Source organism: Motacilla alba, chromosome Z, assembly GCF_015832195.1.
Source record: "Motacilla alba alba isolate MOTALB_02 chromosome Z, Motacilla_alba_V1.0_pri, whole genome shotgun sequence".
Classification (NCBI taxonomy): domain Eukaryota; kingdom Metazoa; phylum Chordata; class Aves; order Passeriformes; family Motacillidae; genus Motacilla; species Motacilla alba.
Window position 1 is genome coordinate 42,849,747 of NC_052046.1, and position 21,954 is coordinate 42,871,700.

Genomic DNA, 21,954 nt, shown 5'->3' on the forward strand with positions numbered 1-21,954 from the left:
TAAGCTAAAAAAAAAAGATGCTGTCATTTGATTCCACTGGGCTCAGTGCAAGGTGCTGGTGGCTACTGCTTCATCATGAGGTCAGACAATCTATTAGATCCAGGTGTCATGCTAGCCCTTTCAACTGCATCACCTACAGTTTTTCTTTCCATGATGGACTTTCAAAGGCAGGAATATAGTTATGTTTCTTGAGTTTAGCAACGTAGAGCTGGTTTCAGCAAAGGAAGTTTTAATGTGAGTTTGATACTTTTTTTGCCCTGGCCTGTGGTATTCCTGACTCAAATCCAAGTTGCCAACAATAAAAATCACTAGTCTTTTTGTCATTCTACTGGGAAAATATCTTGTGCTGTAGGTATGTGAAGGTAAGAGCATCTGTCCAATTAAGCTTAATCAAGGACCTGTTCAGTATAAAAGGGAAAATAAATGAGATGGGAAGTGATAAGGAAGAACACAAAAGACAAACCTGATTGACAACAGATAAGAGAGATGATGCAAAGGATTAAAAGTTTCTAGTTATTAATTGAGGGATGACTGAAAGAAACTCCGAGGCCCAGCTTTGGAGATGGCCACCTTCATAACTGATAAGAAAAGGGGAAAAAAGAGGATTGTGAGGATTTGAGACGTTCAAGGGGAGAGGTGTCGTGGCTAAGAAAAATTTACACAAGAATGTTTAGTGAAAGGGGATTGGGGAGAAACGAGGAAAGGGAGTAGACAGGAAGTGGTACAAAACAGCCTGGTTTGTTGGTCACTACACTTGTCTGGACACACCCCGTGCCTAATCGATAAAGTTGCTCCTATCCTCTTTGTTAAATCTTTCCTTAAATACAGTGGGTGGTGGTGTTGGCCACCAGCCACCATTACAAGAACAGTGGGCATCCTGAATAACAGTAACTGTGAGGGAGAATAAAGCAGGTCAGGGTCTCAGCTCCAGCAGCTGGACTGAGACCTCAAGTCACAGGCACACGTCCATAGCACCATTTGCCATGGGGCAGAAGAGGGTCTGTATCTTCTGCCAACCCATTGTGTGCAGGTGTGGGGTGCACTTCCCTGGCAAACCTCAGGTTGCACCTGTCAGCAAGCAGAAGATGCTGGGTCCGAGCAGAGGTACCAAGTAGGCAGAGGAGCAGTGCTGGTACCTGAGGGGACCTGTGATTGTATGGGACCTGTGAGTTCTGGATCTGTTAACTGTACAAAATGGGGAGTAGGAGACTGATGAAGCATGCAAAAGGATTTGGGATCCAGGTGGGAATGGTGGATAGACAGAGGGCTGGGCCATGCCAGTCCAAGCTGATTGTGCGCAGCAAGGTAGAGGTGCTACAGAGACCTCTAATGTGTTATGTTTTACCACATACAGAACAGACATAAACACCTCCAGTTGTACAGCACACTTACTCTGCATAAAAAAAAAATCAGAACTGATGCATTAAGAAATGCAGTTGCCAAATTGCAAACATGAAGAACTTTTAAAACAAATTTGAGTTTTAATGAAATTAAGGTGCAAGAAATTCCGTGTAAAGCTTGAACACATTAGTAGAGAAAGCAGACTAGACAAAGCAGATAAATTCAGTAAAGCACTGGGCATTTGAAGAATATTCAGCTTTTTTTTTTTAGCAGCTGCCTGAAATTTTGGAAAGGGTTTTTTGGTCATTTTTCAGGCTGTAAACCAATCTCTGTACTGTACTTCGTCACTGACATCATAATTCCTGGGCAATTTATTGTGTATTCATTCACAGTGGCACACCAAAACACTTCATGGATTATCAGTTTCCATTCCTTTTGACTAGGTGATGAACTCTGGAGACGTTATTTGCCAGCTCTTCTGCAAACTGCTCTACTTGCCTTATTTCCTTAACAGCCGATCAGTTCTTGGGCTCAAGAAAAAAAAAAAAAAAGAAAGAAAAGACTTTTTCAGAATTTTGAAGCCTAACTAATTTTCCTCAAATACGAGTCTTATTGTGGGAAACAACTCCAACATTACAGCTTTACCTCCCAAGCAGACATTGGACAAGTATACCCACAATAATAAGTAAATAAACAAAGTATACCCACAATAATAAATAAATAAACAATGCAGTTAATTCTGCTGAGTGTAGTACTTTTAGTGTGTGTAAGCTTCCACACATCCAGACAATGTAGGCATCAAGTTTGGAAAAGCTTGAACAAATTAGGAGGCTCTTCTGGCAGCCGATGATTCTTTGGCAAAATATGAATGCATCCTAGGCAATGTTTAGTGATTCCTATTGCAAAGACTCCGTATTTTCTTGTATCACTTTTAATATGAACAAACTTCGCCAGAGTGACACTGGTCCCAAGTCACCTTCTAGAGAATAAGTTCCTTTGCCAAGTGGTGTTTTGATTACTGTAGTCTAGTTCCATAGGTAACAGTGCAGGCTAACAACACTGCAAAAACCCAAGTGGCACTGTGTGGCATTTAAGAAGCTGGCACTTGTGTTGAGGGAAAAGCAGTCTGTGTACGTGCACAGGGCCCAGGATGGGATGTCTATGTAGCGATGAAGTTCCCCAGCATGGTGGGGGTGTTTGCACAGCAGCAAAGTGCTTGGAAACATTAAGTCCCCAAGACAGAGAGAGGTACCTGTGTTGCACATCTTTTTGCCTTCCATTCCAGGGCAGGAGACTGATATTCAAGATTGTTGTTGCTTAAAGCATTTCTGCTCTGGTACTTTTAATGGTCTTTGTCCATTTTATCCTCTTAGGTGTGAGTTTATATCCTTGAAGCTGTACTGGCAAGTAACTATCCAGTTTGCTGCAAAAGTCCAGCACAAAATTTCATGTTCCTTCCACATGCAACTGAGGTCCAAACCCACCGTTGGAAAGTATCAGAGCCTGCAGCCTTGCCTACTACCAAGCTCTGGGATGGGCCAAGTGAGTGCATACTTGTAACATTCCACTACATTAAAATCAGACATACAAAATGCATTTCCTAGGATAACCCAAATAGCCAGGTGGAAAATCACAATAATATAATGTGTGACTGCATGCAGCTGAATATCTGCTTCAATGCAACTTGAAAAGACTTATTTTATCGTATTTTATTCTACTGCTAATCTGAAAATAATCCAAATATCTGATTACAACCATTTCTTTAGAAAAGGCCACATCCATATAGATAAGGCCTCCCTAACCAACTTTTCAGCGGCAGGTAAGAAGCCACCAGGAGGAGCTCTGGTTCCAAATCCCCTCTAGCAGAGAGCTGAAAACCTGTCTTGGCCAACATTTTAATGTCAGAGCCACCTTAGAGCAAAATGGCTCTGCTCTATTTTTTCTTGGGACTCCAGAAACAGTTCCTCCACTGGGCATCCGCGTGTAGAAAGCTAGACCTCTGACCTCCTGCTGGTACTACCCAGCTGCTCCTGGGTGGGAGTAGCAGAGAGGACAATCAGCAATAACTGGTGTGGAAGGAAAAGTAGGGACTGGAACCACTAGTTTAGTTCACAGATGCCAACCCAAGTCCATGAGACCCTCAAAACCATCTTTATCTGATTACTTTGCAGAAATACTCCCAGGATGCAGCCTCTGTAGGCACACTATCCATCACAGTTTAAGTGTGTTTCTGTTTCTCTGACAGTCAGGCACTTGGAAACAGGCTATAAAATGATTTACACCACCAGAACTGAATTAACCACAGTGTTACTTCAGGTCTCTGTTATTTCAAAGTATTTTATAACCATCTTTCCTCATGCCAACCTAAGAAAAACACTGATGACTGTTTCACTCAACCCAGTTACCCCCACAGAGATGAAGCTCAGGAGCCACCATGGATGAGAAAACAAAGAGAAAAAGCAGCCTGGGGCTGTTTTACACAGCGGCCTTGTAATGGAGAAAAGAAATTAAAACTGTGCTTCAACAACTTTCTCCCAGTGCTTGCAGTGCTCTTTGGACCTGTGCCACAGGATTGAGATGAACTCTTAAGGTCCCTTCCAAACCAAACCAAACCAAACCAAACCAAACCAAACCAAACCAAACCAAACCAAACCAAACCAAACCAAACCAAACCATTCCATGATCCTATGTGCCCTGTTTGTCAGGCCTGCAGTGCATTTTTGTAAGCAACCTACACTTCATACAATCTGCTCCCTTCAGGTCACATTGAGGTCAAGGAAAATAAGCTCCAGCCCTAACAGGTCTATGACCAGTGAAAGACCAACCAGAGAGAGAGAGAGACAGGGGAGCCTGGCTGCTGTGAAAGCCAAGGAAGCCAGAATGCATTCAGGTACTCAAAGTCTTGCAGTATTATGTGTAAGAAGAAATCACAATGAGATGGTGCTGTCTTCTAGTCCAGCCCAGATACATTTAATTTCCCACAATGCTGCTGCTCACTGTGACACTTAGCCTCTCCTTTCTCTGTTTCCCTCAGCAAATGGAGGCTGTGTTCAGGCTCAGCCCGTCTGGAAATGGACTGAAATTTGAGATCAAGAGATGAAAAGCCTGTTAGGAAAGCTGGAACCTTTGTTGTTGTTCCCCTGACGCTCTACAGAAAGCTATCAAAAAGAACTACTTTTTATAGTCAATGGAAAAAGTAATGAAGTATGTGTAATGGCATAGAGAAAGGAAACCTGACGGTTTTTTGTCTCACTGGGGCAGATGAGTACTATCTTTCCAAGTTACTTAGCTCCACACAGTAGCTCTGAGTTCACCCATGGGTGAAACTTCAGAGATCTTCCCAGGCAATGAAACCCTGCTAGGAGATGGGGTTGAAATATTGCTCACAAATTGAGCTAAGTGTGATCACAAGAGAATGTCCTGTACAAATACAGAAAATTCATCACCACTTCCAGCTTCTTTACATTCAACAGTCAACAACACATCTACTTCACACAGACAACAAAGGACTTAAAACACTTTGGAAAGTCTGAACAATGAGCATAGTAGAAAATTTGAAAGGATTTTCTAGAATTAAGTCTTAATTGTGAAAATCACCTCCGAGTACTTTTTTTTTTTTTTTGGAAGACTACAACATTATGATTTGTGAATTTCCCAAAGAATTTTTTTTTTCTTAGATGTACATTAACACTTATGAGACTTGCCCGGCCACTAGAGGTTCAGGGGGACCCGTCTTAAATAGCACCAAACAGACAGCACACACATTCTGTTCACAATGTTCACTGTTTTATTCTATTGTAGGTGTTGCCATGATCCTTTATATGTAACCTGGAGCCCTAACAAGCAAGAATTAAAAGCATTACCAGTAGAGACATAAAACACCAACTCTCTTTCCCAGCTGTGCTCATATGACCAAAATATTCTGTTTTAATAAACAAGTCAGTGGTGTGTAAATCTTTTTACAAGGCACTGAAGGTGAAAAATATGTATTTTAGCTGGGCTCAAACAGCTAAACAACAGCTATGTTATAGCGGCATTATAATCTCCCCAAAGTATTATGGGATAACATGAAATCATTCTTCTGCAAGAGAAGGATAAATAACACTTTCATTAAAATATCTTCTCCTCTATTGGGAAGGTCAAACCAGTTAATAGACTTAATGATCCAGACTCAGGAAAAGGAAGCAGTTTAAGAACACCCCAAAGAACAGGTGTCCCATTCACAGTCTTCTATTTCTTTTTTGCCTAAGTTCCTTTTTTTTTATTTTTAAGGCAAGAGTCTTGCAGCTTGGGTCCTCCTGTGTTTCAATGAAGCATTATCTTATGCAAAGTCAAAGTCAGCAGTGGAAGGAAGAGAGAATGGGAAATCTGGTGAGCACTGCTGGTGTCTGCATGAGTGTGGCTGGACCATCCATGGCCCCGGGGATGGGGCTCCACTGTGATGTAGCCATTAATGATGCGGATCCGCGGAGGAGGATCAGTAGCACTGCAAGGCAAGAGAAGAACATCAGTCCTGACCCAGCCCACAACTGCCCAACAGCCACAGAGCAGGAGGTGGTCAACCTCTGTGACCCACTGTCAGTCTTCTGGGTCCATGTGAATGGTCTCTTGTACAAGTTACACACTCACCAAAAGTCTGTGCCTCCTAAATGGCAGAGCGCTGTTTTGTCCCTTCCTCACACATGTGGACAGCTCCCACATCAGCCCACAAGGATGAGGTGCTACCCAGTCAAACTGTGAAGTAGACTTGAGGGGGAACAGCGGAGAGACTGAGGAGGATGATGACAGCACTAAAATACTGGTCTCAAGTCTACCCCACCTGCTCATTGCTCCCATGTAGTCAGTCAGGTGGGTAAGATGACCATATTCCTACCCTCTGTCAGCTAAGCAGAAAAGAGAAAAGAGCAAAACAAGTGATGTTGCAGTGGCATGTCACTGCAGTGGCACTTGCTGAGCGCAGTGAAGCACCTGTTTTCTGAGTACATCCTCCTCAGGCACGCTTCATGCACCTTAGTGCAGACCCACCTTGTTCCTCTACTGTATTATCTCTTCCACAGGTCAGGAATTAGAGAGATTTACATGACGTATTTCAAGCAGAGGAAGAATGGGTTCCAGAAACACATCCTAGATCACCACATTTCAGAGTATCTCCCAATGGTAGAGAATACTCTGACATCGTGATGAGCAAGAACTGAATTAGAGCATACGTAAGTTGAACTCTCATAACAGCAATCCATGATGGAGGAGAGAAATTTGTATGCTCCAGGCTGCTAATGCCAACTGACCTGAACTGAGTTAGATCACACACCACAGCAGGCCAAGGGTCAGAAGGGTCAGATACTACACAGGTTGTTGCTCTCTTTGGCAATGGACTGAAGGCAATGCTTGACACCACAGCTGTGCGAGTGACATACCCCCCCCAGGACCTCATGGTGCTCTGTAGAGCACTGTAGAACCTGAAGACAAATCTGGACAAAACTAAAAGTAAGTCTACCTGGCAAATACAAAAACTGAATAATTTCTTCTGCACTCAATCCCCTGCTGCTGTGCACCATTCTTGTCTTATTTTATTGTCAGTCCACTAAGCAAAAATGCTTTGGGAAATTAAAGGCAATTACTCTCCTTTTTAAAAACACTTTACTCTTCCTTACCCAAAGGGCTCCCCAGAAGATCTGAACAATGGCAAGAGCGAAGCCAGCTGGCAGCACATCAAGGAAATACAGCCAGCAGATGATGCATACAGGGGCACGAACCAAGGCCATTCTGACGAGTGCAACTACAACACTACTAAATCACTTGAGCTTCACCTTTCACATTTTTAGGCTCACAGGAGGAATCATAGAATTATGTAGCTTGGAAAAGACCTTTAAGGTCATCAAGTCCATCTGTAAACCTGAAAGCTGTGAATGGCCCATTCGTTAGAAACTCGACAGCTTTACTGTATCTGCACACCCTGAGGAATGTTTAGAGCAAGGGCTGAGACTCCCAGTCAGACGTGCCCTGCACAGGCGAGCTAGAGCCCAGAGCTGCTGGGGATTTCCCTGGGAAGGGATGAGCCGCGAGGTGGGGCTGTCAGCCCAGCCCAGCCCAGCCCAGCAGGCTTTACAGAAGCCCAGCGCACGGGTGGGGCTCCTGCCTGAGGGACAGCTGGCTTCCCTCGGCACTATGGGCACAGCAATCTTCCAGACATCCTTTGTCTTTCCCAGCACTGCCATGCAACATCGCCATCTCCAGACATTTAAGCTCCTCTCTGCTGCTAAGGAGTCGCCCCTACAAAGCGATTGTCACCTAGCACCAGGGTAAGCTTCTGGCACAAAGGACAACTGAAATAGTAGGGGAAGACAGGACACATAAAAAGAAGAAAAGAAAAGCAGTGTTTCCTGCTCCCATATTTATGCAGCAGTTTCCTAGGCTGCGATCACTTGCTTTGCTTTTTTGCCTGGCAGTACTTCAGATCTAGTATGCAGCCCTAATGTGCCTTCAATTTGGTCATGGTAGCACATCTTCCCATCTTCCCCCTTCTTCTGAAGGCTTGATACCGCAAGTGCACAGGTGTCTTAGAGTCACTGCCCACTGACTTCCCTGAGCTTTGTGGGAGCAACTGCAATTGAAACACTGAACATGGTGCTGTGGAGGCACAGAGGAGGTCAAGACAGACATTCCTTAGCATTTCAACTAAACAGACTAGCAACAGAAACTCCAAAAATCCATTCACAATCAGCTAGTATCAACTACATCAATAGAAAGTAAATGGTACACTAAGAGACAAAATCAAGTGTGATCAGTATAGGATTTGTTATATTGGTGAATCTTGGACTGTGTGTAGGTCTGTCAGAGGACAGGTTACATGAGCATTTGTCTCCCAAATACTTTATACTAAGGCTGAAGGAAGGACCAAAGAAGAGAATGTGGTCTAAAAGATCTGACAATGACTGAATGCCTCAAAGAGAACAGCTGCTGCAGTCACCTTTGGCCAGCCTGAGCCATGTATCACTCATTGCAGTGGTACAACTAGGATCCAGGGATGTGATAGGAAAGGTATAGGAGAACTCTTCTATATTGAGTAACTTGGGGAACAAGAAGAAGTATCCTTCAGAGGGGAAAAAAACAAAATAATATACAGGCTTCATTTCAAGAAATGTCAGACTTTTTTCCATCACCCCTACCTGTCTGGTTGTCTATGGTATCACAAAAATTTAATGCCTTCAAGATGAGTATGGCAGAGATACAAACACACAAAGTACAAAAGAAAGCAGATTTGGGCGTGTGTGTTATCTGACAGGAGAGAAACATTAAGGTATACATTCAGTCACAGGCCCTAATATAGGTAATGAAAGAAATTGACTTACTGATTTTTTTTTTCTGTGTGTTGCTGTAGTTCTGGTAAATTAGTAAGCTTTTCTGGATGAAAAGTAAGGGATATGTGTGAATATCTGCCCCACAACACACTATTTTTAAAAAATAAACTCTGCCATCCATTAGGCTGTCATGCTTTTTCAGACTGAAATAATACAGAGACTGAAAATACTGCATGAATATTGCCCAAGTGCAAGGAGAACATATGCCAAGAATGATAGTTTCCTCATATGCAGCAGCTTTTGGTTAATGGTCCAAGGCTTTGATCTGTACCATCTACCACTGGACCCAGCCTTCCATGAAAGAGAGGACTGCAATTTGCTCACAATCCCTCAAACCCAAATGCAGAATGATCTAGACAGGACTTCCACTTGTTTTATGCCTAGTTTTCCACAAATCTAACTATGCAAAGAAAAAAAAAATAAAGTTGTTTTTTTTTTTTTTTTGCCACTAAAAGCACATGAAACCTCATGCAAATGCTTCAGAAAGAATCATAGCAGTGGAGCAGGACAAATCCTGTCCACAGGATGTATCTACCCCTGCAGAAGTTTGAAGGTCTGTATTAAACCATCTAAGTTAAAGTCCAGTTTGACAAGTCACCCTCCCCCTCCCCAACCATTAGCTACCTTTCTTCAAGGCGAACCCAGAGATCATTAAACTGTCGCAGTTTTTGCTTCTTCTGCTGCTTTTTCTTCTTCTTTTTGTACTTCCTGTCTACTTTCATGAGCACATCAATGCTGTCAGGGAATAGCAGGTGAGGCAGGAACTCTTCCTCCTCCTCTTCCTCCTCCTTCTGGGGGTGCAGTGAGAGCTCATGGGACATGACATAGGGACTGTGTGATGATGAAAAGGCTAACAAGGTTTTGGGAGATTTTTGGCTGGAAGAAAGAGAGAACACAGATAACATTTAAAAGGGCTTTGAGGCAAAATCCTATATCAAGGCACATACTTATAAAATATATGTTTTTCCCTGAATGCTCATTTCTCTGCTGTGTATTCCTGCTCCCTCTTCCTTAAGTCAATATTGATTTTATCATCAAAATAGTGCTCTTTAGCAAAAAAAAAAAAAAATCTTTGGAAAAGATTTTGTCAGAGGAAAGAATGCAGTCTGGATTTTTGTTAATAAGCTTGCATATCTAGAAAGAGACAAAAACGGAATCACTTTTAAGTCAGAGTCAAACCACACTCCAGTCTGATGTGCTGCAGAACACAGACCAGATAATTCCTTTCAACATTCCTGCCCAGAGCAAACTTACTTGGGGGACAAAGGGAAGGTGCAAACAAAACAACTAAACAACACCAGCTGGTGAAACCAGGTCTGGATCAGCACCTCTGACTGGTGGAGAAGGTAAGAAACAAGCTAGCCCATAGACTATGACCATGGCTATAGAGACACGTCTTGAAAATTACCACCTTTGACAGGAAAGGCTTAGCATACCATTAACAGTAACCTGGTTGTATGCTGAACCCAGAGAAGGCTGAGGCTCTCAATGACCTCTATATCTCAGTGTTCAATGGCAAGTGTTCCAGCCAAACTGCCCAAATCAGGAAAGGCAAATGGGAGTATGAAGGCCGTAAGCACAATGTAGGAGAGAATCAGGTTTGAGTGTGTGGGGCCTGATGAGATTCATCTGTGTGTTCTAAGGAAGCTGGCAGATAAGTTGCTAAGCCACTATTAATCATTTTTGAAAACTTGTGGCAGGTAAAATTCCCAATACCTGGAAAAAGGGATATATAACCTTCATTTTTAAAAAGGAGAAAGTAAAAGTCTCACATCTTGTGTGAGGCAAGATCATGGAGCAGATTCTCCTGAAAACTAAAATAAACACGGAAAACAAAGAGGTGATCAGTAACAGTCAACAGGCTTTTACCAGGGGCAAACAATGCCTACTAAATTTGATTATCTTCTCTGATGGGGCTGCAGCATTGATGGATCTGGCAGAGCAACCTGCCACCATCTGCCTGGAGTTAGGCAAAGCGTTTGACAATGTCCCACATGATATCCTTGTCTCCAAACTAGATAGACATAGATTTGATGGATGGATTGCTTGGTGGATAAAGAACTGGCTGGAAGGCCGCACACACACAGTTGGAGTCAACAGCCCCTTGTCCACATGAAAACCAGTGATGAGTGGTTTCCCTCCAGGGTTAGTACTGGCACCATTGCTGTTCAAGATCTTTGCCAGTGGCACGTACAGTGGGATCAAGGGCACCATCAGCAAGTTTGGCACCAACTCCAAGCTCTGTGGAGCAGTCAACACGCTGGCAGGCAGCAATACCATCCAGAGGGGCCTGGACAGGCTGGAGAGGTGTGTCTGTGAAAACTCCATGGAGGTCAACAAGGGAAGGTGCAGGGTCCTTTCCCTGGGTTGTTCCAATCCCAGACACAGCTACAGGTTGAGTGGAGAAGTGATTGACAGCAGCCCTGAGGAGAAGGACTTGGGGGTGATGGTTGATGAAAACCTTAACATGACCCAGCCATGAGCACCCACAGCTCAGAAAGCCAATGGGATCCTGGGCTGAATCCAGAGCAGCGTGGCGAGGGAGGGGATTCTGCCCCTCTGCTCTGCTCTGGTGAGAGCCCACTCAGAACCCTGCATCCAGCTCTGGGGTCCTCAGCATAAGAAGGACATGGAACTGTTGGATCAAGTCCAGAGGAGGCCACAACACCAATAAGAGGACTGGTGCACCTCCCCTGTGAAGACAGACTGAAGAAGCTGGGGCTGTTCATCCTGGAGAAGAGAAGACCTCATTGCAACTTCCCAGTATCTGAAGCGTCCTACTGGAAGCTGGAGAGAGACTCTTTGTCAGGAATTATAGTGACAGGAGTATCAGACACAAACTGAAGAAGGGATGCATTTAGGCCAGGTATTGGGAAGAAATTCTTTACTGTGAGGGTGGTGAATACAGGAAGAGGTTGCCCGGGAGGTTGTGGCGCTGCAACCCTGGCATTTTTCAAAACCAGGCTGCATAAAACCTTGACCAAGCTGGTCTAGTGGGAGGTGTCCCTGCCCATGGCGGAGGGATTAGGACTAGATGATCTTTGAAGTCCTTTCCAATCCCTTAACATTCTATGATTCTGTGATTAAGGAATCCTTTGGGCCATCTAGTCTGCACCAACTAAAAGCAGATTAGTTTTGGCATCACCAAGTTCACTCTCTTCTCATTTTCTTCTTGATGAAGGCAGATAGTAAAAAGCAGTGGATTCACAGCCTTTACAAAACATCGCATCAGAGGACATGTCTGGCACAGAAGAGACTAGAGCTCAGCATACGATTGTGGCATTGGCTTCTAGGTTGAATGCAAAAGGGTGTAATGCTGTTCTGCCACTCAGATAAAGTACACCAAGGAGCATGAAATGGTGGTCTTATTTTTATGGACAAGTATGGAGGTTCACATGAAGGGGAAGAAACTGAGAAATCACGTCTCTCTCCTAAACAGAGCTGAGCTTTGCACACATTTATAACAAGTAACAAGGCAGTGGGAGTCAGGCCTTAGCCTCCCAGCTGCCCAGATCCTGTATTAGGCTGGCAGCATATTGGGAATTTCAAAGGACCTGCAGTGGGATATGTCACTGGGACTATGGGCATGTACAAATTGTCTTACAAAACAAATCTTGGAAACCCCAAGTTGAGCTCCCAGAAAAAGCTCTCAGGGGTATGACTACTCAGCTTCCTGCAAAGATCATAAATTGAAAAAAAACAACAATCAGCTTCACCCTGATTACTGAAGCTGTTTCTTTATTTTTAGAGCAAGCAACATCTCATCTCTACTTTAAGGCAGGCAGTCTGCAGCGTCCTATTCATTCATGGCTTTACTGGCCCACATTTCTCATTGTTTTGAACAATTTTCCCTCGTTATTTGTTTATGAGCATCTTGGACAAAACTACAAACTCAAACCACTCTGTGTATATATAGAACCTAGCAGGAATATTTGACTGATCTTTATGGCTACTTCATAAAGAGAAGAAATGCAACAGTCTTCTGTAATGAAAGTGCAGACTGGCTTGGGCTGAAATTCAGGAAAGTAACAGAAAACCACAGACCACCAAGCAGAAACCTGCCTTTAATCGATGAAACTTCCCCAGAGCTGTGTTCCTTTTTCAGCTTCCAATGACATGAAAAGGAAGTGGTCTGGAAGGAGGCAGAGTATGGGCACCATATTTCAGTATGGGTGCAGTTTTAAAGCTAGCCCATCAATGTATGCACACTTATTTGATAGCAAATAGAGGGTAGTTCCTAGAGAAGGGGAAATGAAGTTGTGGATTAGAACATCGAGAGAGCAGATGGAAAACGAAGATAATTTGTCTTATTCACTGCAAGGAAAATCAGAGTGATCACATGTTGAAGTTTATATGAGAGAGTCTGCTGCAGAACAGACCCTGGTTATCAATCTCATTCACAATCACTGTGGTGTCACACATTGTCACACTTTATCACCTGTGAACTGTCATCACCCTTCAACTCTCCTCCTCAGCTCCTTCACATCATCCACACTTTAACTCCACCTTGCAGAGTGATGACCCCTCATTAGCTCTCTGCAGCAACCTGATTTAATCTGTTTCAAGGTCTTCTGCCCATTATTTCCTTTTCCACCCTTTCTTTTCACTGTTTTGTTCCTTAACTAAGTCACAGAGTGGGCAGCACCCCGCCCTCTAGATTAGAGTGCCACGCTACGTGCAACCTTTCCTTCTGAACCCATGACCACACCGTGCTGGAGCCCAGCACTACTACAGGTAGAAAAGGACCTGCATCCTGCATGGCCAGACACTTATTCCGATAGATGCAGCCTCAGACACATCCATATACCAAACCTCCTTTGCAATGGTTCCTGCAGGCAATTCTTCGAGAGACCACTGGAAAAGGCACAGATTCAAAAGCCCATCCTTCTTCCCCCCAGGCCAATTTCCCATCACAGCAGCTACAAGACAGTCAGAAAGCACCTTAATTATGGCTGTGGTTGTGTTGAATATTTTACAATATATAACTACAGTATATAACTACATTCTAAAATCAGGAACCACTGTTAAAGACCAAAGTAAGTCAGAAGGAGCTTGACTGAACTTGTGGTACTATGCATAAACTGTCCTTTGCAATACTGCCTGTTTGGGGCACCTCTTTTGCCTTCCCTGCCTGGGAGAAACCAGGGAGAAGGAATCTTTCTGTCTCTAACTAGGGGAATCCACCCCATTTGCTCTGCAGATGGAAAGTACACCTTAAGCAGATGTAGCTCAGGCACCTCAGAGCAGATGTACCTCAGAGCGCCTGCTACAGGAAAATGGACATGACTATCCTGCATCCCTATTGGTTCCTACACACAGATTATCTACAACATATCTCACAAGGAACTTTTTGTTTAGCACAGAGCTCAGAAGCAGCAGACTGTGCTGCTACAGTGAAATGTCATCTTGGAGGGAAAGGAGATGACTGCAGACTTCCTCCTTCTTGTGTTTTAGAACCTCTCAACTAATATCCCTATTGTGTCTGACGCCAGAGCAGTCATTTAAACTCTCTGTCTAGTTCAACCACTTGCTTTTTTAGCCTGTCTCAATCATGAACAGTGAAATAGTCCACGGGTACTGACTGGACTGCATGCAGCACTACATAGGAAATAGCTGGATACAGCTCCACATTTACGTGATCAGCATTGAGTTTACTGTCACAGGCTGTTCTGCTATTTGATCCTAGAACAAGCCCAGGATTGCAATCAAGTGAAATCTTCCTTCCAAGCCCTAGGACTCTGACACACCCTTGCCACAGGTCCTTTCCCTAACCTTAAATGCTCTTTTCCTTTCATTTTTCCTTCACATTTTTCTTAAAATGTATTTAATATTTTTTAATCTGTTTCCAGGTCACCCAGAAATGCTAACAGTGAAGTGCCATCTTGTTACTCAGGTTAAATATCAAGATTCCAGGGAAGATGTTCTGTCCAATAGTCCTAATAAGAGGTTTAAGATGCAACTGATGTCAAACTGAGGGCTTTCAAAGGCACAAGAGGCTGCACAATGAACTCCCATGATGTGGCTATGGATCTGGGTGCCCAGCTACTCCAAGTAACCTTGAGATCAACATTCCTGATAAGTGAAAATCTATCCCTCCTTTATTCAGTTGTCTGCCCTTACAGTTACATCTTTACAGAGCAGTATCAGATCTTGTTTATCCTCAAGTACCTATTAAGCTATCTTTCTTTAAGCCTTAAGAAACTGCTGCAGCTGTTTTTAGGAATACCTAAGCTAAGAATGAAAAAAACAACATGAAAATATCAATGCAGGCTGTTTTGGGTTTGGGGATTTTGTTTGTTCATTTGATTGTTTTGACCATCCTTGTAAACACTGATACACTGGATTTTCTAGCACAACTCCAGTGTCACAGAATCATTAAGTCTTGTGCTTAAGCACAGGTGCTTCTCATTGTCAGACAACATGCCCACTGGTAGAATCAGGGTTAGGGGCTGGCATTCATATAATCATGGGCTAAGCCTTGAGTCAGTTTTTTTCAGTGCATGTAGAGTTAATGATGTATGTCCACGTCAAGAATCACTGCAGAAAGATGACCTGCCAGAATTTCAATATCATGTTTTCAGGCAACAGCAAAGGTGGTATAAAGAGAAAGATGAAGCAACCAGAGTATGAGAAAAGCAGATGTTACTAACTTGCATCACACCTGTAGAGCCTGTAGGGACACTGTGCCCAGCACAGAAGATAAAAGGGAAACAGTACTATAAGAGGGACCAATTTCCAATTTTCTCCTTTGTGGTTTTTAGGAGTGAAGAGGGAGTATATCTGACAGCTACATGTCTGGTAAGAGTCAAGAAGGGGAAAGCAAAGATTGCAGACCCTAAATTGGTGGCAAGAATTCCAGGAAGAGGTGAGTCAAAGCACAAGTAATTCTCGGTAGAGTGGAGGAGGAGATTATCTGGCATTCTCTAGTTACTGAAACCATGGAGGTGGATAAAAGCATCCAGTGAGAGACAAAAAGAAGCAGGAAGGGTATATCCCAAAGGACAGCTGCAGGATGAACCAGAACAACAAGTACCTTAGCTTAAAAATGCAGAGGAAAACAGGGGACTTGAGAGCAATCAGTCATAGAGAGAGCTTGCAAAGACTCTGGGCAATCAGATTCCAGACTGGGAGAGAGTAAACAGAAAGAATAAAAAAATAGCAGTATAAAAGAAGGGGATTATTAAAAGACAGGGCAGTCAAACATATAGAAGAGAGGAAAAAGAAACCTGGGAGCCTGTGTGATACAAGACAGCATCCAGATCTGATGAACCAAGCATGCATACTTTGTGGCTGTTCATTTCAGAATTAAAAACATACAAAGGCAGTAATTTTATTAACAACAACAAGAACAACAAAAACCCAAAAAGAACAATACAAAAAACTCCCACAAACAAAAAACCTACCAAAACCCAACCCCAAACCCACAAAAAAACCACCGCAAAACCAACAACAACAAACCAAACCAAAGAGCCTCAACCCCAACAATAAAACAAAAAAAAACCAAACAAAACAAACTAACAAAAAAAAAAAAAACAAACAAAAAAACCAACAAAACAAAACCAAATGAAATCCCCTTTCCAAACTAGCTCATGGAAGAGAAAAGCAAATTGCTGGGAAGAAGAGAAAAAGTCTAGCTCCCTCTTATTTATAATTCCAGCTACCTTTCCTACTTCATCATTGTTTACAAACTCCCCCCCAATGGCTGCTCAGCTAGGTAAAAGCATGCATTACTTGTTGATGGCTTGTCCAGCTGGAGTGTGCTCTACTTCGTACCCTTGTCTCCTCAAAACATCAATCACTGTGTTGTTGCCCATGAAGTGACCTGCAGTTAAAAGAAAAATGACATCAGAACTCACCAACACATGGAAAGAGGGAGAAGAACAACAAAGTCCTTCCTCATCACAGGAGGTGTGCCACACTCAAGGGAGGCAAGGCTTTATCAGTCCCCAATAACACGCACCAGAAATACAGGATCTCTAATGAGTGACTGCTGAACTTTCCCAAGGTCACTCCAATTACTACCTTCTGCTTCTCTAAAATGCAGATGTGATTGCAATTGCTCTGGTCCCACACAGTTGCATAATGGGCTGCCCAGGGAGGTGGTGGAGTCACCATCCCTAGAAGTGTTTAAGGAAAGACTGGATGTGTCACTTAGAGCCATGGTCTAGTTGACATGGTTGTGATTGGTCAAAAGTTGAACTTTATCATCTCAGATGTCTTTTTCAACCTGACTCTGTGATTATCAGGCCATTGTGGATTACTTGAGGGAATAAGAGATGAAGTTTGGACACCCCTGTTCAAGATCAGCAGTGAGTCTACCACTGGTGGTGATGCAAAGAAGATCAGAATCTGGCCACATTTTGACACTCTCCACTCTGAAAGCCAATGACTTAGATAATCAAACTGATCAATTTCTTCATTATATGCCACTGGGGCCAGAAACTTGACCTCAGCCATGCTGATGAAAGGACTTAGTTTTAGAAGAACTTAGATAGTTCTGCTCTAATTGTGTGATTTACATCTCTACTCCATTCTCAGACAGCTGTCGTGGCTGGTAAGATTGTATTTTGGCAACATAGTGAATAAAAGACTACTCAAAGACTGCAGGAGCTTTCCTGACTGTATGCTCTGCTCACAGAATATCTTCCACCATCACTCTAACCTGTCATCAGACCAGGCTGCTGAGAAGCAGAAGAAGGAGAGAATAAAGAGACAACAAAGGCCTTGCACACTCCCTCATAGATCCAGCTTTCATAAAACATTTCTTCACTTAACAGCCTACATATATTAAAATTGGCCTTCGGCAAAGTACTCATTGGAGTGATTCCTTGCTTCTGTAGATGTACACAGTGCATCTGTGTACATCTACATCTGTGATAAGTAACTCCAGAAGAACTGTTTTCTGATAATACTGTTCATAAATATATTGCAATAAAACTAACAGAATTATTCTAGTAGTCAGGGAAAGCAAGAAGCTATAAAGAAAATTCTAACAGTGCTGTGAATATAAGGAGATTTAACACAAGGGTTTAATGATTTTTCATTCCAAAAGGGGTTGAATGAATTGGAGTACTAAAATTCCAGTTTCTCACACCTCAACAGCAAAGTGCTTATGATGTACCAGGTTAAGGCATGAGTTGGATGGTACCATTTGAGCACAAGATGAGCTCTCCCCCAGAGCTTAAGACCATAAACCAATCTAGCTCAAATGAAACCTTTTAACTGAACACTGCAACGCACACCCATTGGGTACCATATTTTCTCACACAGTAAATAGATTTTGCCTCACCTCCTCAGATTAAATTTTGTCTTCAGAAGGAGCAGAGCTGATGTACCATTATGTCGACCTAACCTAATAGTGATGGTATGTGTTGCTCCCCAATGGCTAAGCTCCAGGTACAGCTAAGCAAGAATTCTGTCATGTCAGCAAAAAAGACCATTTGCAGCAGGGAACAGGAATGACTGTAATGAAATATTGTAATTGAGTAAAATTAGCTACTGTAAAACAAACACTAGGTATATAAGATGTCAGACCTAGTTTCCATCCCTCACCTTTAACACAGAGGAGAGGTAAGTGTAAAGGGAACGGGAGAGGGATTCATTCCTCCTTCCCTACCTCTACACAGCAGAGGAAGGGTGCTTCCAAAGGGTAATCCATTCCTTTAAAATGACAGGGAGTTAGGGCAACTTGGACTCGTAGAGAAGTGCCTCTCAACTGACAAGAATTGGGGTAGTGTATGTTCCAAGTTCAGATGAGGCATTCACCTCATGCAGGCAACAATGCATGAGCCAAATCTCATCTTCAGAAGTGAAAAGCAGCACCAAGTCTCTGAACTCATATTTTCCTAACCCAAATCTTTCAGGAGGAAAGGGACAAGACATAAAGATAAGCAATCTATAGGGCAATGTATGGTCTTAAAATAATTTTCCTCGAGCCAGTTTAAGAGCTTACAGTTACATGGATTTCATGTGTGAGTGAGCTACTGAATACTTGCTCATGCCACACCATTAAACATACTACTCCTCCATCAATTTTCAGTCATCCTTGCTCAGAGAAGTGATTAAGAGTGGAATGTAGGAAATCACTGTAGCACATGGATGAATCCCATTTCAATCACTCAACCTGCTTGAGTGATTTTCTGTAGCTGGGCTCTTTTTTTTTAATTTAATTTAATGCAGATAAGAATATATTTTTTATCACAGTTATCTGCACATACTTTCAAGGAGCGCCTTTGCTCATTGTTGCCAAGGCAATGAGTTATGTCTGCACTGAGAGAAAAATGATGGGCTAATATTGTGCCCATCAAAGAAACAGAAGAGAATGGACCAAATAAATAAATATGTGTAAAAGAGATGCATAAAAGTACAAATACAAACAGGCATGGGATATTAGATTGTTCACAAGACATGATCAATCAGGAGCCACTCAGGCTAGGAACATAAAGGTTGGGTGATGCAGTATTCACTATCCAAAAGGTGGGCCATTCATTCTTCATGAGACAGAGCTTGCTTGTGGCCCAGAGGATCTACAGGATCAACTGAGTAAGATGCAAAATTTAAAAAGTGGCAGAAGGGTGAGGGTTTGAGGTACAGGACCCCATCAGGAGCCTCTCTAGAGTCAGAACTTTTGACTCATTACTGGGAACCACCACAAAAAGCACTCAGTGGTGTATGAGAGATCACATTGCCAAAAACAACTGTATAGAAATACCAGAAAGAGTCACACCCCAAGGTTTAAGATGAAGCAGCTATTGCTGCAAGGGAGGCTTAGATGCTAAGTCACATGGTGCAGGCCTCTTTCACCTGTTTTCTATTTTAGCCTAACACACTTGAATGCTCCCCAAAAGAAAGGCCCTGGGCTCTGTCCTATCAGAAAGCTTGCTATTTTCTTTCTGTACATAGCCCTGCATTATCCTCACACCACTAGGTGAAGAGATGCCTCCAAGAGGTCAATTTACTCTGGAAGGGGGTGGGGAGTCATGAATCTTTATTCTTCTGTGTTCAAGCTCAAAGAGAAACTAAGAAGCTGTTGTGGAGACCAGCTCAGCCATGTACTCTACTGGAGAGTAAATAAGACCCAGGCCTTTAATCTGCACTGAAAGGAGATGAAATGCAGGGACCACAACAGGCAATATGCTCAAAGAACAACACAGTTGGACCAATGTGCACTTGCAGACTTGACGAGGCATTGTGTGCTTCTGACCTCCCTCAACAGCCATACCCAATCCTGCAGAATACTGGCTCCTACTACTGCCCTGGAACCTGTGTCTCCTGCTTGCACCTTTTACTGTCAGCGGTTGCAGAGTTGCTTCTAACAGTGCCAGTTTAGGTAAGTTTTATCTAGATGACTGGGTTTCAGCAGAGATTGTTGAACCCAAATTTGAGCCATTGTGACTCTGAAATATTTCTGCATCTAGCAAAAGAAACTAGGAAATATTGCAAGACAAAGGTTCTGTTTCTGTTAATACATTTTAATTTTTCACTGAAACCAAGTCTGTAAGACTCATGAAAACTATACTCCTCTCTGAATTTCAATAAAATTGACTATTCCAAGCAGATAAACAAAGTTCTTTGACCTCTTAGAGTCATGTAAAAGGAAACCCCCCCAAGAATACATAATTCTGTGTTTTCTTTAGTAGAAAGATGGCATTTCCCATCTGCCCCAAAAGCATGTCAAGACCTCACCATTTACGAACATCGCAAGACAGTGAATTACTGGACATACATGTAAAGACACAAAACTGTTTGTTAGGAAACCCGATCTTGACTGCTGACTAACTAAACAACTAAAGTACAGAATTATAGCACTGCAATCACAAAACTGCACAAATTAATCCAGCCACTGGGGACATCATAAAGCTGGATGTTTATTTGGACTACAAGCACTCAAATGGACCTTTGGTGCCAGAGACTCTGTGTGTCACTGAAAAAAATACTTTCAAGAAAGTTTCAGAAGTATGGATCTTACAATTATTTAGAAACTTCCTGGACATGCCTGTGGCAATTATCATCTGCATTCATTCTTCATAATTTTGCCTTTACATAAACACATTTTTATGTGTTTTTAAGTACATTAAAAGTACATTTCAGTGTACTTTTACACATTTTAAGTACACTCTGGGATGCAGAACTGGGAGTAATTTTAACCCAGCTAGTACAATTATGGAGGAAAAAAGCTAGACAAAGTATTTATTATGATCCAAAGCAAAAGAAGGAAAGCAGGTGATGTGATCAATTAAATGACAAATCAGTTTCCCTCATACATATGCTTTCTGCACACACATTTCAAGAGGAAGACACTGTTTTCAAGCATGAGTACCTTATACCCAGGTGTAGTGAGCTCACACTTCACTTGTCTCAGAATCAGGAGGAGGAAATTTTGCACAGTTACATTAGATAAACCAAACAACATATGGAAAACAGAGATCAGTCATAAGTGGCTGGAATTCCAAATCTGCCATTTAAGTGTATCAAATGCAAAACATGTAATACTAAATCCAGTAGATTCTTGCTTCTCACAGTATTTCCAAGTCCAGAAAAGTCCAGGTACCAGAACAGAAACCAAAGGACAAAGAGCATGGTAGTCTCACAAATACTGCAGGGAGAAGGAAGTGTTAAATCTCCCTTAATACTGCAGGGAGAAGGAAATGACAAAGATTGAAAGGGATGAGGCGGCACCAGTGATGCTGTAAGTCAACTTAAAGAATTCCTGAATTCACATTAGGTGTAGGAGTATAAGGATGTTGCATTAAAACACTTCTGCAGGCTTGCAGGTCAAATCCCACACAAACAGCCCCCCACGCCCTCCTGTATTTTCAGACTGCAGACCACCAAACAAAATCCTTCATTTGATTACCTACAAAATGAAATATTAATGAAATACTACTCCATGAACTTCGAACCAAGGTTTTATCCTACTGAGACCATGATAAGTGTTTGTCCATAAAAACATGATTTCCTGGAAATCTTTTATTAGTACAAAGTCTTAGTGGACCATACTTCACTACTGTTGAACCAAACAGGAAAATCTGGTGGGTACAATTGAGGGAAGAGTGTTGTTCTCTATGCTCTTTCCTAGACAGGAAAAGTCTTAAAGAAAGTGCCTCAAACTTAAATTCACTCAGGAGGAAAAAATATAATCTTCCATCTCTTCAAAAGTGATTTGCTAATCAACTTACCTATGTAACTTCTCAAAGTGGTAGATGTTGTGCAAGTAGCCTTGTACAACATGGCAAAAATGGTCTAATACCATGGA

General features: G+C 42.5%; 1 protein-coding gene across 6 annotated transcripts in view; it reads right to left on the minus strand.

Moving 5' to 3' along the window:
- TRABD2A (TraB domain containing 2A) overlaps positions 1-21,954 on the minus strand; it is a 95,695-nt gene that overhangs the window by 6,072 nt on the left and 67,669 nt on the right. For 3 of the 6 annotated variants that reach the window (XM_038125694.1, XM_038125692.1, XM_038125696.1), the window contains 2 exons: positions 16,431-16,521; positions 9,324-9,575 (listed from right to left, as the gene is read on the minus strand). In XM_038125694.1, the coding sequence (XP_037981622.1) occupies positions 9,324-9,575; positions 16,431-16,521 (343 nt within the window). Of the gene's footprint in view, positions 1-5,118; positions 5,828-8,703; positions 8,743-9,323; positions 9,576-16,430; positions 16,522-21,954 lie in introns of those variants that run through there. The other 3 variants (XM_038125693.1, XM_038125695.1, XM_038125697.1) reach the window with 3 other exon arrangements.